Source organism: Fundulus heteroclitus, chromosome 10 (genome assembly GCF_011125445.2).
Source record: "Fundulus heteroclitus isolate FHET01 chromosome 10, MU-UCD_Fhet_4.1, whole genome shotgun sequence".
Classification (NCBI taxonomy): domain Eukaryota; kingdom Metazoa; phylum Chordata; class Actinopteri; order Cyprinodontiformes; family Fundulidae; genus Fundulus; species Fundulus heteroclitus.
Window position 1 is genome coordinate 5,624,153 of NC_046370.1, and position 22,693 is coordinate 5,646,845.

The 22,693-nt window shown below is 39.8% G+C and overlaps 1 protein-coding gene across 3 annotated transcripts; it reads right to left on the reverse strand.

The window, feature by feature from the left end:
- Window positions 1–644: 644 nt before the first annotated feature.
- cpn1 (carboxypeptidase N, polypeptide 1) lies at window positions 645–21,589 on the reverse strand. 3 transcript variants are annotated; one of them, XM_021312056.2, is made up of 10 exons: window positions 21,498–21,589; window positions 21,100–21,340; window positions 17,338–17,534; window positions 15,034–15,189; window positions 9,501–9,677; window positions 9,264–9,375; window positions 4,450–4,589; window positions 4,066–4,165; window positions 1,194–1,312; window positions 645–1,089 (listed from the first exon to the last, which is right to left on the reverse strand). In XM_021312056.2, the coding sequence occupies exons 2-10, from the start codon at window positions 21,332–21,334 to the stop codon at window positions 979–981; spliced, it is 1,347 nt and encodes a 448-aa protein (XP_021167731.2). In that variant the 5' UTR covers window positions 21,335–21,340; window positions 21,498–21,589; the 3' UTR covers window positions 645–978. The 3 variants fall into 3 exon arrangements, with proteins under 3 accessions (XP_021167731.2, XP_021167728.2, XP_012710560.2); XM_021312053.2 differs by having other exon boundaries at window positions 21,100–21,345; XM_012855106.3 differs by having other exon boundaries at window positions 21,100–21,348.
- Between the last annotated feature and the right edge of the window lie 1,104 nt (window positions 21,590–22,693).

Below are 22,693 nucleotides of genomic sequence, written 5' to 3' on the forward strand. Positions count from 1 at the left end.
ACAATAATACATTATTAGTTGTGTTTTTTTGCACTAATCATGCAAATTATTTATTATTAACAATATTATCATTATCAATAATATCTCCATATTAATAACATTTTTGAACAGTAGGGGTTTTGGAGAAATACATTAGTTTTAACAGCTGGATTTATATATATATATTTAAAAAAAAGTGTACAAAGCTAACCAGCTCTGGTTTAAAACCTTGTGAAGTTGTAATACTTTATATTACTGCGATGTTATTGACAAAATATGAAATAACAGGTTCGGTTATTACATTGTTATTTCAGCCCAAGTTAAAAATAGATTATGATTTAAAGTTTTTAGATGAATGAAACTCAAGGGACATGCATCACCATGAAGAACTATAGGTTAACCTCCTTAAATATTGATATTACATTTTAAGTTGGTTTATATTGTTTTTACATGAACAATATTTAATTGTATTATTCAGTTGATTATTCATGCCAAGTTACTCATATAGTTAAATTTTTGATTTGTATGTTTCAAAATATAACTTATGTCATAATGTTTTGTGTACTTTATGTTTTCTATTTGTGGTTTTGTAACTTTTTGTATAAAATAAAAATGTAAATACGAAAGGAGAATTAGCGCAAAATAAATCAGAGGGGTTAAAAAAATCGTAAAAACATTCTTTTAATTTCTTTTACAATTCTCATCAAATTTCACGTATTGAAAACAACAACAAAAAAACTAGTTTTTTTTACACAAACTGTTGTTTTCATACATATCAACACTGTAGCATAAATACACCGGGCTCGGAACAATTCTTTCATACAGATGCAACAATTTATCACCATCAGCCAAAAACAAAACGTTTTTATTACAGACTTACCCTAAGAATACAAAGATATATCATGAACACATATCATTTACATAATTAATATGCTGGGGTATGTTCCAAGTGGGAGCTTCTCTTATCTTCTGGGTGTTGTTTGAGTTTTTGTGCTAGTTTCATCTTGGACCAAGCTTCATTGAGGCCTTGTTGGCAGAGATGTTCTTCTTGCCATGATGGTGTTTCCCTTTTAGGTTTTGTTTTGGAGCCTTTTTTAAGTAGAAATGAAGCTGCCAGGAAACAAATATCGGAAACGTCAGTATGTTAGACATCTCTCTAATGGTTAACTTGGTCCACTTTATCACTTCTTTAATGTTTGGACCTGGGGACTCACCTGGATAGCCTCAGCTGGTCCCACCGTCACTGTGTTGGACGAAGGGAGGTAGCCTGGAGCGGAGGCTTTCACCGTGTATGTGCCTGGCAGCAGAAGCCTAAAATAGTCGCCGTCCACACCTGGAGGAACCCACGACACAGTATAGGTTGGTTTCATCGTCATTTACAGATATAATGTTCAGGACTCAACAAGAGGGATCGTATTTCTCCTATTTTAGCTTCCCTTCATTGGCTTCCTGTTAAATCAAGAATAGAATTTAAAATTCTTCTTCTCACGTATAAAAGACCATAATAATCAAGCTCCATCTTATATCAGAGCTCTGATTACCCCGTATGTTCCTAACAGAGCACTTCGCTCTCAGACTGCAGGTCTGCTGGTGGTTCCTAGAGTCTCTAAAAGTAGAATGGGAGGCAGATCCTTTAGCTATCAGGCTCCTCTCCTGTGGAACCAACTCCCAGTTTTGGTCCGTGAGGCAGACACCCTGTCTACTTTTAAGACTAATCTTAAAACTTTCCTTTTTGATAAAGCTTATAGTTAGAGAGGCTCATGTTACCCTAAGCTACCTCTATAGTTATACTGCTATAGGCTTAGGCTACTGGAGGACATCAGGGTCTATTTCTCTCACTCTACTAAGTCCTACTGTTGTCCAATTTGCATTGCTTGTTGTCATTTCAACTTTTAACTTTTTGTTTTCTTTGTCTTTTTTCTCTTCATAGTAGGTACATCTGGTCTGCCGTTCTGTTAGCTGTGACACCAACCAGGGGAGACAGATCATCTGACCAATCTGTCTGGAGGATTTGATTGAATTTGACTTTATTAAGTGCCTTGAGAAGACTTGTTGTGAATTGGCACAATATAAATAAATTTGAATTCAATTGACTGTAAACACGTGGTCTCAAAAATCAGACATGGGCCAAAAACCAGCTTCAGACACATAATAGGGAAATGCTCATAATCCCAGTAACAATTAATAACAAGGTAAGGTCTACTGGAATAGGGATAAAAGCTGATATCTAAGATAATCAACAACAAAAAAATCAATATTGTTTTATTTTAGCAACACATAAAATGCCACCAAATTGCTTCAGAATTGGGCTAAACTACAAAGCAAGAATTATGTAGTCTGTGCCGACCATAATACACACATATAGCCGCAGTCAGAAGTTTACATACACCCATCATGGACAGGGAGGTTTGATAATACAACAAATCCCTAAAAGGTAACTTAGCTGCACGCTTTGAATTTATTAATTAATTAATTTAGGATCTTATCCAAACAGGGTCAAAATTATACATGAAGGCTTTAACTTATACCGCCACCGCTATTGTTGACTAAATACCCCCCACCAATTTGGATAGAAACGTCCTTCTTTCTGTTGCAACCAAATAGCTTCAGGCGTAAATCTGGACATTTGAAAACCCGTCTTTATTTAAATTAACGTGTTTTCTGACTCTTTGAAGCATAGTCTAAAGATTTTCAACGGAATCGAGGCGAGGGGCCATTAGCCTGTTTTTTCTATTGTTTTGCCGTAGCAACACTGGCAGCTCCATAGCATGGTGCATAACTTGTTCTTATATGATAAATCCTTATTTTGACTTCCTGTTAGCAAATAGCTGTCTCGAAGCTGTCTCCGAAAGACATTTGCTTTGCCCAGATGGGTGGCTGTACATTTAGTTTGAGTCTGAAGATCGATTTAGTCTGTAATCTCAGTCCATGTTGGATATAAAACTGGCTTCACTTTGGACAGTTACACCAGTCTTCAAGCAGTTTCCAGTTCACAGCAGGTTTAAGACCTGCTCGTTCCTTTAATTATTCCAGAATGTTTAAAATAATTTCCTCTCGTGTGAGGGTGAAAGTCCAGATCAGGTGGTTGAATTTGAACACATTTGATCCAACAGAACAACGATCCCAAACACACACCTGGCTCTGGAATGGCAATATTAAGCTTCTGGGATTGCCCGGATTCAAATATACCAGAAATGTATTTGCTATGTTTGAAAGCCAGGACTGTGCAATAAAACTGGCTGGCTTAGATTGACTCTATCAGTTCTGCCAGGTCCAAAAATGAGCCTTAAGGACTGTTCACCAAATATCATTGATAGAGTGAACTTTGACCATGTGTAGATTAAAGAAACCCCATATGTGCACCAAAGTCCAAAGTTATTTTGACATTCATGTGTAGTAAACCTCTAGCCAGCAGCGTTTTAGCCTGGACTTCTCTTTTAAGTGCAGTTCTATCTTTGACCAGCAGAGGGGGACCTGTTCCTTTCAAGCTAGAAACTGGCTGCACTTGTTTTCATCTTAAAAAATAGTTGAACACATCGGTTTCTCCTACAGTCAGTTATATAGTACCCTCCCCCAGCAACAGAAACTATTCAGAGGTCTGGTTTTGGCACCAAACAGTTGACTCCATGTAAGTCTTTTACTGTAACTTCGGGCTCCTGTAACTACCTGAATTATGAAGATCAGGTTGCTTTATGTTAATAAAACGATCACATCTGTTCAGCATGTTGAAAGAAAAGATCACACAAATAACTCCTAGAATAATAGCTACAATAACTATACTTGCATACATAGCCCAGACATATGTATGTGCGTACACAAACACTGTTCAGTGTTTGTGTACGCAAGGACTTTGTTGGGCAATACCATAAAGCTTGGAACTCCACACTACTCCAGACATTTTGAACTGAGAAAGCTTTCTGGATGGGAAGCAAAACATCTTCAAACTTCTGAAAAAAGTCCAGTTGTTTTTTTGTTTTACTTTTTTTGGAATGCTGTTTAGAGCATTACCACATTTCACACAAAAATAAATCAGTTTCCAGTAGGTTGCTATGAAAAAAACAATCACATAGGAAAGAGTTGCCATACCGGTTGTCACGTCATGGTTAATGCCAGCTACAGAGATCTCAGCTTTACTGATCGGGTTGTTGTTCTCGTCATATACCATCCCTTTTATCCCATGATGCACCTGGAGACAGACATCATGGCATCACAGTGTTAACCATAATGCTGCATTAGAATAAAGTCATGCAGGGTCACAAACTACATTTTGGACAAATTTTCCAAGACAACACATTTTCCACAGACTGCGGTTTGTTTGATCACAATAGAAAACAATTCGTTCTCTTTGTGATTTGTGACTCCCTGTTCATTTATTTTTCATCACAGTAAATTAAGAACACATTTTATTTAAAATCAAACAACAAAAATTACTGATAGACACATTTCTCTGCAACTGGAACAAATTCTGACCTGTTCCAGGTACGAAACCAGTGCTTCTCGGTTGCCGAGCCATTCTCTGGGCAGCGCCGACTCCGAGGGAAACTTGTCACAGCTCAGCTCCAGAGTGATCTCAAAGCAGTTGGTGTACAGGTAGTTGAAATCCTGCATGCCTAAAACAATCAAGAATAAAAAATTAATTAATTAAAAAGCTGTTAGATTTTAGAAGATTTCGCAATTTAAGAAGTTACAAACAACAAGGCAATAAGGTTTAAGACCAGTCCCTTTCCTCCTGACGCAAGGTCAGTAGTTATGATTCAGCAGTAATTAAGGAGACTGGACAAAAATTATACTTTTTAAAAGGTGTGCATCCCACTACATGTGGTCTAAAACTAACAGATTTCAGAAAAATAACATCGTACTGCCAGTCAAGCATGGTGGAGGGAGTGTGATGGACAACTTAACGTAACTGATGGAGAATATCCAGCCGTTAGTGCCTCAGGTTCAAGAACACTTTGGTTTTTCAGCAGGACAATGATCCAAACCAACAAACAAGCCCACCTCTAAATGTCTCAAGAAAATGGTGGTTTTGGATAGGCCTAGTTAAAGTGTGTACTTGAGATTGAGATGCTGTGGCTATTTGTGCCTAAAAACCCTCCAAGGTAGATAAAGTGAAACAAATCTGCTGAGAAGAGTGGGTCAAAAACTGAGTGGGTCAATAAGACCCTTTCATATTTATTAGAGACGACTTCCAGAAAACTGTAAAAGTGCGGAAAGCCTGAGTTCTTTTAAATAAAGATTAAAAACACATTTGTTTAGGATTGCCTTTGACTGTTCTAGTTAAACTGTTCTAATGAAACATCATTAGTTCAACTTTTTTAGTCCAACTGTTTTTAATGTTCTATTTTGTTTCTACATTTTATTCCTACTTGCTTATATTCTGTTTTATTTTGCTATATTTTAATCATGTAAAGCACTTTGCATTGTCTCTGTACTGAATTGTGCTATATAAATAAATTTCCCTCGTCTTTGATGCCAGTGGTTGTTGCCAAGCGAGGCAAAGACAGTTAACAGGTTTATGGGGCAATACTTTTTGTAAATAAAACCAGGTAGGCTTGGATGGCTTTTTTTTCCCCCTTAATAAATGAAGTTATTTTTTGAAAACTACATTTTGTACTTATTCAGGTAATCTTTGTCTGATTTTAACCTTCGTGTTACAATCTGAAGCAAAAGAGCAAAAACAAAAGACGTCTGCAAGAGGGGGCAAATACTGTATCTATTAGCAATATTAGTTTTAAATGTTTTTATTCCAAGTTTTGGATAAAAACTTCTCGTCCCTTTTGATGCCTTTGACGAAGCTCACGCCTTCGAGGGCCCAAAGCTGGAAGAGGACGGCTCGAACGTAACCTCACAGACCGTGACACAACACTTGGAGCAAGATGACTTGTCAAAATAAACATAACATAGTGCTGCTAAATGAGACCGCGGCTGGTTTTATCCGATTCAAAAGCTTGCCTGACTCAACCGAAAAGCAGCTTCTCCTTCCCAAAAGAAACACCAGACGGCCAAGACCACAACTTCCAACATCAAAGGGGTGGGTACCGTCGCGGCTACGGATCAACTGAGCAGAAACCAAAACACTTGCCCTCACAGTCTGATGAACATTTGAAGTTTTATCTGAATCTTTGGCCAAAAAAAAAAAAAAAGTCTTCTTCTGGGGAAGTATGCATCACGATTGTTTCTGCACGACTGATATTTTTCTTAGGGCAGGAAACTCGAACAATCTCTGACCTTGAAGCATCTGGCGGCATCAGCTCGATTATTTATCGGCACTTCAGATTAAAATGGTCGTTTCCAAATATGTAAATATCTCTTTCTGAATAGAAAAAATACAAATGCACTTAGACATTACTACCAAATATAACAACTAGAAACAAGTTGAAATTGAACATACTGACAGTTTTTGCATTGATCTTTGAATATTCCAGACCAGATTTAAACAAAACGGTTTTCCTTGGTTTACATGAGAAAAGTATAAAGGTTGAAATCAGTGCTTCAAAGTGATTAATCATGTCTAAATGAGCTCTGAACACAGCTTCGATGTTGAAAGCAGCTCTATTGCTCCCTGGGATTGCAATGATAATATTAGTTGGTGTGGCAACCATTAGCAAACCTCAGTGTTTTTGGGACTTTTAACTAAAACGGTGCTCAAATCTGCTGCTACGTTCCAACTTCTGAAGCAAATCAAACACAGCTTTACAACATTACCTAACGCCTAGCGCTAGCTTTACCTATTTTCTCTCCTGGTATTGAAAGAAAAATCAGAGAAAAGCCTAATTTTATTGCAGGATTTAAGGCTATGTCTAGAATAATCTTTTTTCTGCCCAGTCTGTACTTGTGTACAGCAGTAAAATTGATTACACTGGCTGCATAGGGGTTTCTGACCATGTACTTCAGTCTTGTACTTTGACAATAAAAAGATAATACGAAGAAAAAAAAGCATATATTCATCTTCAAATAAGACAATACACACGAAATGTTTGTCCTGGTAGTGTTTATTTGGTCCTTTTTGAGCCTGCAAAGAACATTGCAGCGGGCGGGATCAGCAGACCTAAACATTGTTGTGCCATCTGCCGACAATACCGTGAAATTATCAGAAAGCAAGATGACGACAATTGACGCAGTTACTGTAAAAGTCAGCAGACCATCCTGCAATGCCTTGCAGTAAAGTGACAGCTCAGCGTGGTTACAGGATTAGGGTTACTTCACCACTTTCTTTTCGTGTTGCTGACTTGCTCGGCTCCATCACAGACATATGCACATCACCGCCATATTGGAAGTGGCCTAGTGGAGCGCTTCGGAGAAGATGTCTTATTCATGTGCTGCGTGGAATTGTACCAACTGATTCACAGTGCAAACCAGATCTACTAGCATCCTGTCTTCCACAGAACAGAATGAACATATACTTATGATTGTATTTATTCATTATAATTGGTAAAAAAAAAAAAAATGGTACAGTGCTTTACCCAAATTCAACAACAGAAGCAGGGCTATATTGACCACCGCCAGCAGAGAAAGCGGGTGATGCGCTTTGAACCGGCAATCCACCGGTTACAGGAAGAACTCCCTTGCTCCTTGAGCCACTGTTTCCCCACATCATCATAGCGTCATTATAACACTTTACAATGACACAATTATGTTGTTTTTAAAGATTCTCTCACCCACCCCTTGTACTCCTGAGCAGGTGGGTGGTTCTTCATCTCTCAAGCTCCGTTCCTCTACCAGAGGCCTGGGAGCTTGAGGGTTCTTCTTACAATCTGAGTTGCTGCTAAGATCGCGCTCTTCTGGACTGAGATGTCTGATGTTCCTCCAGGAATCTGTTGGAGCCGCTACTCCAAATTTACTGCTTCGAGTGCTCCGATGACCACAGGCACCCCTGTTGTTTTCACCTTCCAGACTCTTTCTAGTTCCTCCCTGAGCCCTTGGTATTTCTCCAGCTTCTCCTGCTCTTTTATCCTGATGGCCACATCGATCACAACGGCTGTCCTCTGCTAACTATCAATGATCACAATGTCCGGTTGGTTGGCCATTACCTCTTTGTCTGTTTGTATCTGGAAGTCTCACAGGATCTTAGCTCTGTCATTCTCCACCACCTTGGGAGATGACTCCCATTTTCACTTGGGGGTCTCCAGTTGGTATTCTGAACAGATGTTTCTGTACACTCTACCAGCCACTTGGTTATGGCATTCCATGTATTCCTTCCCTGCTAGTATCTTACACCCCTATGTGAGATGCTGGAGGGTTTCTGGGGCGAGGGTTTCTGGAGAGCCTGCACCTGGCATCTTGCCTGGTATGGTAGATCTGGGCTTTTATTGCTCTGGTGCTCAAGGCCTGCTCCTGTGCTGCCATGATCACTGCTTCAGTGTTGTCCTTCAGTCCAGCCCTCTCTAGACATTGGTAGGATTTGGTCATATCAGCCACTTCAGCTATCTGTCGGTGGTACATCCCATGCAGGGTTTATATATATATATATATATATATATATATATATATATATATATATATATATATATATATATATATATATATATATATAGGCTCCATTGCCTCTCCTTGTTGACTTTTTGCTCACAATATTGTACCTCCAGTCGCGTGGTCTTGTTTACCAACAATCGCAGCAAAATCAAAGAGTAAAACACAGAAATAAAAGATCATAACCCAGCAGAGTGCGTTAATTTAATCAAAAAACCTTTTCATGCAAGAGAGGGCTACTGGCGTAGGAATTCCTAAAGTGATAGTATGTCACTCAGCCTCTTTTACGTATCATCGTTTGTTTCATGCTAATCATTTTTTTCACTGCAGTGCTCTACAAATATTTTAGGAAAACAAATTTGAGACTTAAGTCTTTCAAATAAGCTTTATTTTTTTGTTTTTAACGAGGGAAAACCAGAGAAAAAGTAGAGCGTTGTCTTTTTTGTCCTAAATGTGACAACAGCACCCCCTGCTGTTTGGTCTGTACCTGCAGTCAGTAGTATGATGAATACTATTAATAAATTCAAAAAAGTAACTGTAGTTTGTCTTTAATATTAATGGCTTGGTATTATTTTCGCCATATGAGGTTCATAGCTATTTAAAAGTGGACTGCAGGTACGAGTCGGGCTAAAAGTTATTTCACCAAATTCTTGTTAAGCAAGAACTTGCAGCCCCTGTGCAACAGAAAACATTTGAGAAGTTCTGCAATAAAAAAGCACTTATTTGGTAAACACTCCTAAACCCAGGAGGGCGTATATTTCCAAGTTGAGTGTAAGAATAGGATGTAGTCATGCCAGGACCGAGGGTTTGGTTACCTTTGGATAGAGAATACCAGCTGGCTCCATTGGTGATCCCTTCGTTGAAGAAGTCTCCACAGTTCCAGCCTTTGTGCATCCAGCTATGAGCGTACGAGTAGGTCCTCGCCAACTGTCATCACACACAAACGCCAGCGCTCCCAGTCATTCAGATGCTTACACAAATACGCAAACACACAGCAATGAAATCAGGTCAGATGTGCAACATCTGGAAGCAACTTTGAACCGGCTGCACACCTGCCTGAAGATTTTGTCATCCGCGGTGGCTGCGTACGTGGTCCTCCCTCGAATGCGAGGGTCTCTTGATTTGTCGAAGGGGTAATTGGCCACCACTGCGCCTCCGTGGAGATTGGCCGACAAGACGAAATTGTAGTTTTGCATCCATTTTATAACCGCCTGAGTTTCAGGTTCGACCTATGAACAACAGTCAGGGTTAGATTTGGAAAGAAAGGATTAGATCATGATATGGAGTGTGATCAAGTGCAAATACAAAGTGAAAACATGTATTTGACAGCACTTCCACCTTGCAAAATGGTCCATATAAACTTTACAACCAGAAATTTAGACCCTTTTTATTTATTTTTTTGCTGTAAACAAGGAAGTTGCTCAAAAGCAAATTGGGGAAAAAAGGAAATAGTTTTCAGATGTTTTTACAAGGGTTTGGACTCTTGTTATTCAGCAGCTTTTCCTTATTTTTTTATAGCTTTCTAACCTGTAGATGCATAGCAATGACCTCACAACTATGACGCAAAGGTATAAAGAATTATATAGCAAATTAAGAAATGGCTTTGGCTTTATTTAATCCAGAAAGATGTATTGTTTTCCTTCCAATTCACAATCATACGCTGCTTTGCGTTGGTCTATCTCATAAAGTCCCAATAAAACACGCTGAACACTGGGGTTGGCTCGAGACAAAATGAGAAGATGTTTTTGCATCCTTGTAACGAAAACAACTGGCTAAAAATGCAGCAGAACCAAAACGTAACAGGACAGAACAGAACGCGACAGAGTAAGCATTTGGAAACAGAAATGAATCCATTAAAAATGAAACATGCTTTTAAAAAAGCCTCCAGGATAGAAGCCTCTGGAGAAAGGGCGAACATGTGCAAATGACAGTAACATGAGTTTGACTTTTTATGGAATGTAAGTCAACAGTTTCAACTTCTGCAAGGATTATAAGCTCAACGTCTCACTTCGATTTGCTTTATCAGTGATAAAAATGTTTGAAGGCGAGTCGTAACGCCTCTCCTTGGGAACAGGATGTGCAGCAATGAACGCAGTCTGCCGACCAGCGCCGACTGACCTTCGATGCAGCAGATGTCACCAAGCAGCAGGGCTGAAACGCATCTGTGAACCTTTAGTTAATGGGGGAGTGGTGGTATTATGGTCAGAGCAGGGCACTTCCCAGGTTTGAATCCTACACATGGCCAATCTGGGTCCCAGAGGCAAGACTTTCAGCCCCAGAATGCTCCCCGGGGGTGCTGCACAGTGGCAGCCCCTCTGCTCCCTAAAAGGGATGGGTTATATGCAGAGACACATTCACTTGCAAGGTATTTTGCAAAGACAATAAAGTCAGCTATTATTATTATTATTATTATTATTATTATTATTATTATTATTATTATTATTATTATTATTATTATTATTAATGATGCTCAGTATGAACGACTGTCCACTGTGGCTCTACGCTCTTTCAGGAGGAGTGAATGCTGCTTGTCAAGAATTGATGCAACCTGATTGGTTTCCTTATATAGGGAACTTTCTGACCAATCTGTATAATCTGATTGAATTTGACTGTGTAAAGTACCTTTAGATGACTTGTATCATAAATTGGTGCTATATAAATAAAATTGAATTATTATTCTTATTCTTATTAGTAATAGTAGTAGTAGTAGTAGTAGTAGTAGTAGTTACATGGGTGCATCCTCTGAAGTAGAAGCTGTCAACAAAGGGCTGGACCATGGATTTGGGGAAGTCACAGTACAATACAAAATATTCACGGCTCAGTTCACACCCGATGGATCCCTCAGTGATTTTTTTTACTGTTAGTCTTCTTCCCATAGTGAGGATTTCTCCAAATTGGGTTGTTGTTGTTTTGTTTTTTTAATATTGAACCGTAAACCACAGACCTTACAGATCATTCCATCAGTTAATTAACAATGATACGGACTTTAAAATTTCTTTTGATGCAAGTTTTTTACTAAAGATTATGTAATTTCCTCCTTTCTGGAGGAAGAACAGTGAGACATTTTTTACACGGCAGTCCTTCCTCTGGATGAAATATCATCCATAGGCTAAATGACAGCATGAGCCGTTGCTTAGCCTAGAGGCTAACGCAGGGCTTGTGGCTTCACGTTGTCAGTAAATGTTTGCCTGACCAGCATGAATAACACGGCGATAACTGTGGCACGGTTGTGTCTCTCCGCCAAGAGGCAGCTGTCTGGGTGAAACAGCGGCCGCTGAATAGAAAAAACGCAAAGTTTCAGTCAGTTTTAGCTTTTCCCAGCAAGTTTTTGATGAAAAACATGGAGGTGAAAAATTTAAGGAAGAGTTAAACTGATTATGTTCGCTTGAGAGTAACAGATGTTAAAGAAGTTTGACCAAGGTTGCAGCCTTTCTGCTTAAACTGGTTAAACGATTAGAAAGGGGAAACCAGTCTCTTAAATCAATGAAGCAAGAGTCAGAAATAACATTTAATCTAAGCACTAAAAACATCTAAACCTTGTGAACATACCTACATTTGCACCAACAATCCTTTTATAATTTATATTCTTTCCTACTTTTGTAAAATGTTTAGAATTAAAGTGAAAATCCACTGACAGCTTCTAGCCTGAGGCCTGTTTTTATGTCTGTTGATGCCAGGTTGGGTTATATGATCGAGTAATTGGCTCTGCGGCTAATTATCCTCCTCCCTAATGGACGCAAGATGTGTCCTTTTGTTTCTCCACTGGTTTGAAATCTGCATAACAGTAACACAAGTAAACAGGCTTGGTCGCTGCAAAAGTCATGCATTGTTATGGGCATCTGCTTTGCATTTCAATTTCAGTGACTTAGTGTCACTATTTCAATATTAAAAGAAGTTTTTGTTGAGTTGTTTCATTCAAAGTAGAAACAAACACCACGGCGTCCACTTTTTAACTTTGCATAACAGACCGATGGAAATTTTTGTGTTTTTGATACGATGCTGATCCATTGCAAATGCAAACTCACGGGGCTACGCTATCTACCTCCGGTTGGGGGGGAAAAACCTCAAGGAGTTAACCATGAACAGCAGCTTTTTTTCTTCATGCATTCAAGAAGAGAAGTTGAGACTCCCCCAAGGACCTGACCTTAATACTAGGAACGTGCTTTTTGGCAGACCGCTTGCAATACTTTGACAGCACATGCTTTTATAAATCCCTCTACTGTTCATTTCACGCTCGGGCGCCCTGAAGCTACAGAGGCCATTCGATCACCTGGAACAAAGCCACGTGTCTTGCAAAGCGAACCTGAACGCCGGTATTTACTCTGAAAAGTCAAGCCTCAGTTTATACCCTCAAAGAGACTTTAAGGATAATATTCACAAGCCTGCAGCTGGTGTTCATTGCTTCTAAAAATGTCCACGAAATAACGGCATCTGGGGAAAGAAAACTACTTAAAGTTTACGGAGAACATCAGATGTGCTTTCTTCTACTTGCGTCTTAACTCTTGCGAGCCATGTTTTGAGATTGTTTTCAAGTAAAAACCTGAAAGGAATACATGAAAACAACATTGATCTAGATTATTTATATTCTTAAAAAAGCAATTCTCAGGACATCCAGCTTCTATAGTAAGATTTGCAAACACAGCCGCTCAGAGGAACTTAACTTCACAGCGTCAAGACGGCCTACACACACTACAAAAAGAGAACTAAAAATAAGTAAAATTTTCTTGAAATGTATGTATTTGTCCTTGATTTGAGCAGGTAAATAAGATGATCTGCCAATGGAATGAGTATTTTGACCCCTAAAATAAGATAATTAGATTAATTACACTTGAAATAAGATGACGGAGATGTGTGGTTCCTATTTTAGGTGCAAAAATCTTATTCCATTGGCAGATAATCTTATTTACCTGCTCAAATCAAGGAAAAAACATACTGATTTTAAGAAAATCTTGCTTATTTTTAGTACAGTTTTTGCAGTGCAACAGCCTGTCTAGTATTCCCCACAGCCTGCTTATAATTATCAACTGTTTCATTTCATTCTGCCAAAGCTCAGTTATTAGAGCAATTTGATCAGCAAAGGGAATGCCAAATACCCCACCATTGCTACAGTTGCTCTTTATGCGGCACAAACCCGTTCAGTTTCTGTCAGTCCTCCTTTTTTTCTCACCTGCATGTGAACTCCACTCCGTATTTGCTTTCGTTTCAGTAAACATTTCTCTTAACAACTTAAGGCATGCATGCAGTTGAAACTATATATATATATATATATATATATATATATATATATATATATATATATATATATATATATATATATATATATATATATATATATATATATATATATATATAAATGACGTCTGGCTAAACCTTTCCAGAGCTTTACACTCACAAAGATTACTGTGCGCCTAAACAATTTGGGAAAGCCCAAATAAAGGCTCTTTGTAAATCTTCTGATAGGTTTGTTCACAACATCCGAGATGATTAAATCCACAGCTGTGTGTGGATTTTAAAGCTAACCCCTCCAACGCACTACTTCTTTGCGCGTAACCATTGGAAAAACATTTTTTATATAAGATACCAGGAAGATAATTGTGGACCTCCTCCTCCTATGCAAGAATAAACACCATGGGAATGTCCTGCCACTATAAGGTTCAGGAAGGAAATGGGTTCAAATGTGGAAATCGATCCCAGATTAAAAACAAAAGACCTTTTTGTTCTTTTTTTTTTTTTGATGTTGGCAGAAGCTGGTAAGAGAGCGTCATTATCCACAGTGAAACAAGGACTGAGCTGAAAGCCCACTCTGCGAAGACATTTACTGAAGTATAATTTTAAGATGTCAGCCAGCACTGCAAAAACGGAACTAAAAATAAATAATATTTTCTTGAAATGAGTGCATCTGTTATTGATTTGAGCAGGTAAATAAGATGATCTGCCATTGGAATAATATTTTTGCACTTGAAATAAGAACAATTCATCTCCATCATCTTAATTTAAGTGCAGTATATCTAATTTTAGGTTTATCTTATTTTAGGGGTGAAAACACTCATTCCATTGGCAGATAATCTTGTTTACCTGCTCAAATCTAGGACAAAAACACAAATTTTAAGAAAATTTTTCTTATTTTTAGATCCGTTTTTTGCAGTGAGGAAGTTGTTCAAAATGCACAATACCACCAAAATTTGCTATGAACTGGATTAAAAATAACAAAGTCAATGTTATTTGACACCAAATGTTCCCCTTGTTCCGTTATAATCAAAGTTATGTTGCAGAAAATCTGTGGGCTGAGCTGAAAAAGGATGGCAAACTATAGCTTCTGGAGGGATACTGTAAAAAGTCACACAGTTTAAAGGCAATTCTACCAAATACTGAGGGAATATATGCAAAGTTTTTACTTCAAAGAAAGTTCTTTTCTTTCTGGGATATAGCAAATAATAATAGCTTTGGTCATTCTAGCTGAGTGAGAACAGTTTAGCCTGATTTCATGTCAGGCAGTGTGTTTTAGTACGCTGTATGTAAATATGTGGTTTCAGCTATATGTGTACATAAACAGGTTATTATCCGGATGGCTCCAGGAACACTGACCTGATGTTCCCAGTTGTCTGGCAGAGGAAGGTGGTGGTTTCTCCCATTGGTTTTCTCGTAGTAGTACATGAGCGCATTCAGGTCCGGAAAGTTTCGGTTCAAATCAATCTCTCTGGCGTTCCCTCGACCCACCAGATATCCGTTCAGTTCAGGACCCTGTAGACCCACAGACACAAATTCACCTTCTGAGGGACGGTTTGGCGTGTTATTGTTGGTACTAGCCTAAACTGGTGGTGTCCAAACCTATTCACAAGTTAACTAAAATCGTCAAGTCAAATGTACTCGCATATTGTATTTTTACTTGCTCAACTAGCAATGTGGTTTCTTAATCAAATAATTAAACTCGTATTTTTTAATATATAGGACAGGAAAGTGTAAATCGTCCCCCAAAACAACAGTGGCAGACTGGTGAGCCACCTTTGGGCATAATTTTAGGAGCACTAATGTAACAAAGCACAGTCGTCCACCTGTGTTAAAATAGGAATGTTGAGCATATTGTAAAATAATATTTTGGTATCGGTTTTAGAAATATAAAAAACGCAAAATCTTGTTAGAACATCAGCATCAAATTATTAGTAGTATCAGGACTTTGAAACAGTTGTGTGATTTTATCTTGTATATTTCCGACTTTATTCTCATAATATTACAACTTTACTCTCATATCACAACTTTGTTCTGGTAATATCATGACTTTATCTTCGTAATGTTTTGACTTTATTTTCGCAATGCTATTCTTTCTTGTACACCTAATATTATGGCTTTATTATCATAATAATTTCTGTGCTTTTTTGTTTCTCTTGTTGTGTCTCTGTTCTGTCTTCTGTAACCCCAGTCGGTCGAGGCAGATGACCGTTCATACTGAGCCCGGTTCTGCCGGAGGTTTTTCCTTCCCGTTAATGGGTGGTTTTTCTTCCCACTGTCGCTTCATGCTTGCTCAGTATGAGGGATTGCAGCAAAGCCATGTACAATGCAGATGACTCTCCCTGTGGCTCTACGGTTCCCCAGGAGTGAATGCTGCTTGTCGGGACTTTGATGCAATCAACTGGTTTCCTTATATAGGACATTTTTGACCAATCTGTATAATCTGACCCAATCTGTATAATATGATTGAACTTGACTTTGTAAAGTGCCTTGAGATGACGTGTTTCATGATTTGGCGCTATATAAATAAAATTGAATTGAATTGAATTGAATTGAATTGAATTGAATTGAATCATTTCCACACACAAAAAATCACATTAGAGCCATCGTAGATTAAAGTAAATAAATCATTGGCCAAAGAGGAGTAAATTCCACAAAAACTCAGATATTTTAAAATTAATTTCACATATTTATCCTACATAATTTCATATGTATTTGCGAGAAAAAACTTAGATGTTCTCTGATGACAAAAAGTCATAAATGTTCGAAAAAAAAAGTCTAATTTTCCGCGATTAATGGTAAACATTTGCTATATTAAAACTAGGATATTCTCTAACACTTGATCTCATCTCACGAACCCTGGCTCTAGAGGAATAGAGTTTGAGCCTCCTGTGCTAAAGAGATAAAACAACTAAACTAACGTCTGACCTTTATGCATAAATCTATAGCCACTCTTTAATGAAAAATGAACTTTTATTCTTCCTTTGCCGCCCCATAAACAATAAAAATAGATACAACAGAACCAATACCATGCCAACCAAGTTGCTGGAAAACAAATCTTACCACGTTTGTCCAGATGCTGCCGCATCCAAACATCTGTTAGGTGGCAAATTATAGTGCAGTTATGCCTATATCTGTTAAAAGAGAGGGTCTGCTGCCTGCCATGTGCTACAGCGCGCTTCCGGACGTATAATTAGTCTCAAAGAGATTGCACACACGTGTATGTGTTTATGTCAGATTGGGTTGCGTGCAATCTGTGGTTCAGCGCACAATTACCTCTAAAAGAGTTTCCTCAGATAGTTACTGACACGAGCAAACACTGGGGTAAAAATGACCTGCCATTGTCTGGCACCTATACACACACACAGTCATTTGAAATAAAAACAGATGGCTTAACGGGTTATCACATGGATTCAAACAAACCGTGCGCCGAGTGTGAGGGATGCGCTTTGATTCGACATACGTGTGTTTAGTTTCACTCTGGAACCTTGACATTTTTGGCAAAAACAGGCAAAAAGTTGTTTTTTTTTCCCCTACGCAGGTAGCAGATGCCTGGATTAGAAAAACAGACGAAGGGCGGTCCCTTAGGGAGATCTCTGTCTGTGATTTTTCTTCTGGTTCGTGGAAGCAGAGAGCTCACACATACACCAGAGTTTACATTACCTGTCTGGCTGCCACTTCGTAGCCGTCGGGGTTCATGGAGGGCAGGATGTGGATGCGTGTGTCGTGGATCAGCCTGGTGATCCGCGGGTTTCCGGCCCGGTACTCCTCGCACAGAAACTGCGAGAGCTTGATGAGGAGCTCACGGCCGAGCACCTCGTTGCCGTGCATGTTGCCCACGTACTTGAACTCCGGCTCCACTGCAGGAAGAATTGGAAAAATGAAGGGAGAGACGAGCAAGTAAAAAGACCGCCCTGCATGAGCAAGGATTTACTGATGTTTTCAAAAGCTTAACTTCACGAAGACTTAACAGTTTAAACTTGGCCTTCAAATCCTTGTGACTAGTGCACATTTTAGAGTATTTTGTCATGAAAAGGTACTTTTTCAACTGAAACACTGCAATTTGAGCCAATAACACTGCTTAATTTATAATGGCTATTTTTACTAATTTTTGGTCATTAACGTTATTTATTTAGATTTTAAAGGGAACATGTCATGCTTTTCAGTTCTGCCTTTTTCACATTGAAATCATTCAGTTTTGGTCTATATAAAGTGGAACTGCAATGCTTTGGTCTGAATTCCTCGTTAATTTACCTCAACTTCCCCCCTTTTAACCAATGTTCTAAGGCGCGTGTGAGAGCAACTGGTTTTGGTGCTGTCTCTTTAAATCTACCGGAGCTTCCACTCCAACCGCATTCAGCCTTTTTCGTAATATAGCCGAGGACGGTGTAGTGAAAGGATGAGAACGTGTAGCTCCACAATTCTTCAGTTTAGACTACAAAATCACTCCGAGAAGTAAAAATGGCAGATTAACTAAATTGGGATGCCACACCTCCACGACAGCAGCAAATACTGCAGGGTTCTCACCGCTGCATTTCAGTGTGATGGGCCATTACACTGTCAGTTGTCAAAATTACGCTGTCATTAGGCCGCTATACTGACTTTTAATTAGCGTAACGGCTCTTTGGTTAACATCTGGGTTCCCTTTTTACAGGGTTTTCCCCTGCTGACCTTGCTGCCCAACTCGTCGCACTTCTTCCAGCAGCAACGCACAGAAACTCCCCTCTCCTCCCTGGAAGCCTCACACCAGACGCAAATACCGAGCTGCTGCGAGAAGTTTTAAAGTCTCTTAACACGTGCAGAACAGACAAGCTAACAAAAAGGCGTTGTTCAGAGAAACTTTCCCAGGCAGACAGAGAAGAAATTCTGAAAGGTGCAACATGCTAAGCTAACAGTACGACACGGATAAGCTAACGCTAGCTGTTATTAGCTTGACGGACAGCCCAATCAAGGGGTTCTCTTGGTGTGAACATCCTCCTCCAATCATGCAACGCTCCTCTGTGTAGCGGTATAAAAAAATACTGAAGCAACAGCACAATAACCCCACCACCACTACCACCAATATTTACCGTTAAACTGACAAAAAAAAATCCCTGTGAGAACCCTGAATTGTGATGTAATTGTTCGAGAACACGTAACAGAAAACAGAGGAAACTGAACAGCTTGACAAATATGACCAAAAAAGAATATAAAGATATCTACGCAGCAATTGTTAAGAGTACATTTTAATTTTCTACATTCCTAGAGACTTCAAGTACGCAACAAAATGTATTTAAAGGATAAAAAATGAATATTGCATATGTCCCCTTTAATAAATCATGTTAGTTTGTAAATTCAATAAAAGTCTGATTCTAAAAACATGACTTTCTTTTGGGGGTGAAACATTTTAATGTCTATGAAGGGTTCTACTGAAGTTCAGCAAACGTTAGCTGGTCTTTTTTGCTTTGGGGGGGCAAAGAACAGTTTAGAATGAGTGAATATCTCATCATAGCAGAGAAGTGTACAACGCTCTGTGCAGAAAGTTTCTGACACCGAGTTATTTTCATCCGGTACGGTAACTCGCAGGTTTAATTATTAACTCAAACGATCTACAGTCACCAGCTCACTTTCAACACTGATTGCCAGAGATAAAGATTGTTTATGAGACTCAAGTCCCAGACGCAGAGTCCGAGCCAAGTCTGAAGTCCTTAAGTGCAAATTAAAATGCAGCTCACAGACTTGTTTAACTGTCCCATCATAAATCATTTGTTCTTATTGCAAAAAATGTGGCAGCGAGTTATGCTTTCATCGTCTGTACACAGTCGATGCCCAAAGTGACGGTTAAGGACTTTTTGAATAAGATTTCAAGTCAGACGTTATACTCTAATAAATCAAGGCTGCAGCTTCAAAACCCCTTGAGTAAATGAACTCCTGACGGGAGAAAAACATCAACTTTTTCTTAAAAATTGACAATTTTGGGTTTCTGACAGCCGGGAAGCTAAAGCGAAGAAGGGATTGCAGCTGATTGGATTGTTTCGGAGACGGTCATCTGGTTCTCTCGTTGGTATCTTTTAGCAACCATTCCAAACAACCTTGTCCGCTGGATAGATTTCCCTTTTCCCAAGGGTCGCTTCATTAATCATTCCTGAAGTGGAGAGAAACCCAGACCCAAATTCAGTGGAACCAGAGAACAGACCAGCTACCGAACGCTGGCAACAATCAGGATTTGAGTTGCTGGTCTTTCTGTTGTTTAAAAGAGGAAAGCAGGAACGGTTTTGGGAGGAAAACGGTGCAGATCCTTCCAAATTAATCAGTGCTTTTCATTAATTGTTCAAGGCTCACAGATTGCAGCTTGGCATCTGTAATTAACCTCCTTTTTTTTCTTTTTTTTTTTTAGCATGAAGCCAACTGGATGGGAGTTCAGAAACCACTAACAGTACCACGGGAAAACAAACCAGCCCAACTTCCAAAAGAGTATAAGGAGGTTGACCTAGACAAGAGCTCGGGTCACTCCCGCGTCGTGAAGTGTACAGTTCCTGTTTTTCACCTTGCAACAGAGCAGGCACACATCCTCCTATTCTACTGAAGGAAGCCCCTACGTGTGCAGAAGCAGAAAAAGGGGGGCGGCGGGTAAAAAAAATAAAAAAATGCAAGCTCAGTCATGGCCAAAATAGCATTCTTTGCAGACGTCAGGTTATTTTTCCAGATTCTTGCTTAGGCAGATGAGGGAATGGAAGAAAAAAATAACTTTTAATGGCATGCAATACAATTGGTTGGCATATATAGCCACACAAATATGAGCTGCAATCAGGTTATGGTTTTCAATTTGCAGCCAATAAGCAAACTAAACAGAGGAGCTGATTGGGAGTGTAAGGAAGGAGGCTGGGGAGGGGGGAGGATTAAACAAGCAAAACATTTTGCAGGAGTATAGGCTCAGGGTTAAGCCCATGTTGACTCAAAGTGAACCTATTAGTCATCTGCTCAGTTTTGGATTGCACCACACAATTTGTCAGAGGTTGGATGGCAGAAAAACTCAGATGAAACGCAGATGTTGGCTCTAATCTTTGTGCATTTTCTTCTTTTTTTTTGTCTGATTTCCACTGGTGTCCTTTGGAAGCGCTCCTGTCTTTTTTTTTTTTTTTGTGCTCTTAAAAGCCAAATCTGAAGGCTTTTGTGTTTTATCTCCTTGGGACCAAAACCCAGAATCCTCACAGACTGCTCAGCCTCCTGCCAGCTAAGTCCCAACACCAAAAAAAACAAAAACAAAGTGCAAATGAACAGAATGTGCTCTGAAACCTGCTCCTTCTTCCACCTTCTTCCATGTCACTTTTTCAACCTTGACTGAACGCAGATTAACTACAACCTTTTTTTTTTTTTTTTTTTGCGTCTGTGCTTTAAACGCTCCTCCACATTGCGCTGCCAAACAATGAACCAGGTGTCACTCACAAGCTTCGTGGATCCCTGGGTTGTCACTGAACTCCAGCGCGTAAAGGTGGCGCCCCTCCACGCTGAGCCCGATGCTGTAGAGGCGGGTGATGTAGGGGCACTCGTTCTGCACCGCCAGCAGGGCTCGCACCATGTCCTCGTAGCGGTGATGCTGGAAGTCGGAGCCCGACGCCGGGAGCCCCATCAGCCCCAGCAGGAGAGCGCAGAGCCAGGCAGCGGTCCTCCCCTGCAGCATGGTCCCCTCAACAACAACAAAAAAAAAACACAAAAAGGTGTGAAACACAGAGGTGGGTAAAAAAAAAAAAAAGAAGGGAGGGAAGCTGCTCCCCCCAAAAAACTATCCAGAACACACGACTGTCAGATGTGTGCTTTTACATGCCAAACATTTTTTTGCTTACTGCTCTTTTCTTTTCTGGTTCCCCCTCTTGCTCCTGCTCTCCCACTGCCTCCTCCCACACACAGACCTCAGAGTGAAGAGCAAGCAAGGACAGCCCCCCCCCCCCCCCCCTGCTCCTTCTTTGTCTCTCTCTCCTCCTCCAACAGCTGCTCCTCTTTCACTCTTTCCCTCTTTTCCCCCCTTTGGGTCCTTTTCAACTACATGCTACTTGCTTTATTAGTGCTTTCGAATGCTTCCTAAAGCCCCTCCAGGCTCTCTCTCTCTCTGTCTCTGCACACAGAAATTAGCTCCGTCTATGAGAAGAACTCATTTTCCCCCCCCCCCCCTTTTTTTTCTGTCTCAAACTCAACTTATATGCTGCTTCGCTGGGAACGAGGGGTTGTTTCCACGGTGCTGCTTTCCCCCGGCCCTTGCAGTCCTCAATCATCCATTCATTAAGTCTTAAGTCAACACACAGCCCCTGTGTCTGCGAGGGCTCATGCATGTCTGCCTGTGTTGCTCGCATGAATCAGTGGAAAGGCTCTGCTACCTCAAACCACACAGTGCCTTGCAAAAGTATTGATACGTTAAGATTTTTGTTTTTCACGTGTAATGATGTTTGAACAAGAATCTGGACCTTGTACGATTCAATTCAGTTCAATTTTATTTATATAGCGCCAATTCGTGAAACATGTCATCTCAAGGCACTTTCCAAAGTCAAATTCAGTCAGATTATACTGATTGGTCAAAAATAAATTTCCTATCTAAGGGAACTCAGATGATTGCATCAAGTCTTGACAGGCAGCATTCACTCCTCCTGAAAGAGCGTAGAGCCACAGTGGACAGTCGCCTGCATTGTTGATGGCTTTGCAGCAATCCCTCATACTGAGCATGCATGAAGCGACAGTAGAAAGAAAAACTCCCTATTAACGGGAAGGAAAAACCTCCAGCAGAACCGGGCTCAGTATGAACGGTCATCTGCCATGACCGACTGGGGGTTACAGAAAACAGAGCAGAGACACAACAAGAGAGACAAAAAAGCACAGAAGCACACATTGATCCAGTAATCTGTTCTACATTAGATGGTAATAGCGGGTGATCTGTCTTCCCTGAATGATGTCACAGTTAACAGAACGCCAGACCAGGTGTACTTACTATGAAGTAAAAAGAGAGAGAGAGCTAAAAGTTAAAAGCTGAAATGACTACAAGCAATGCAGA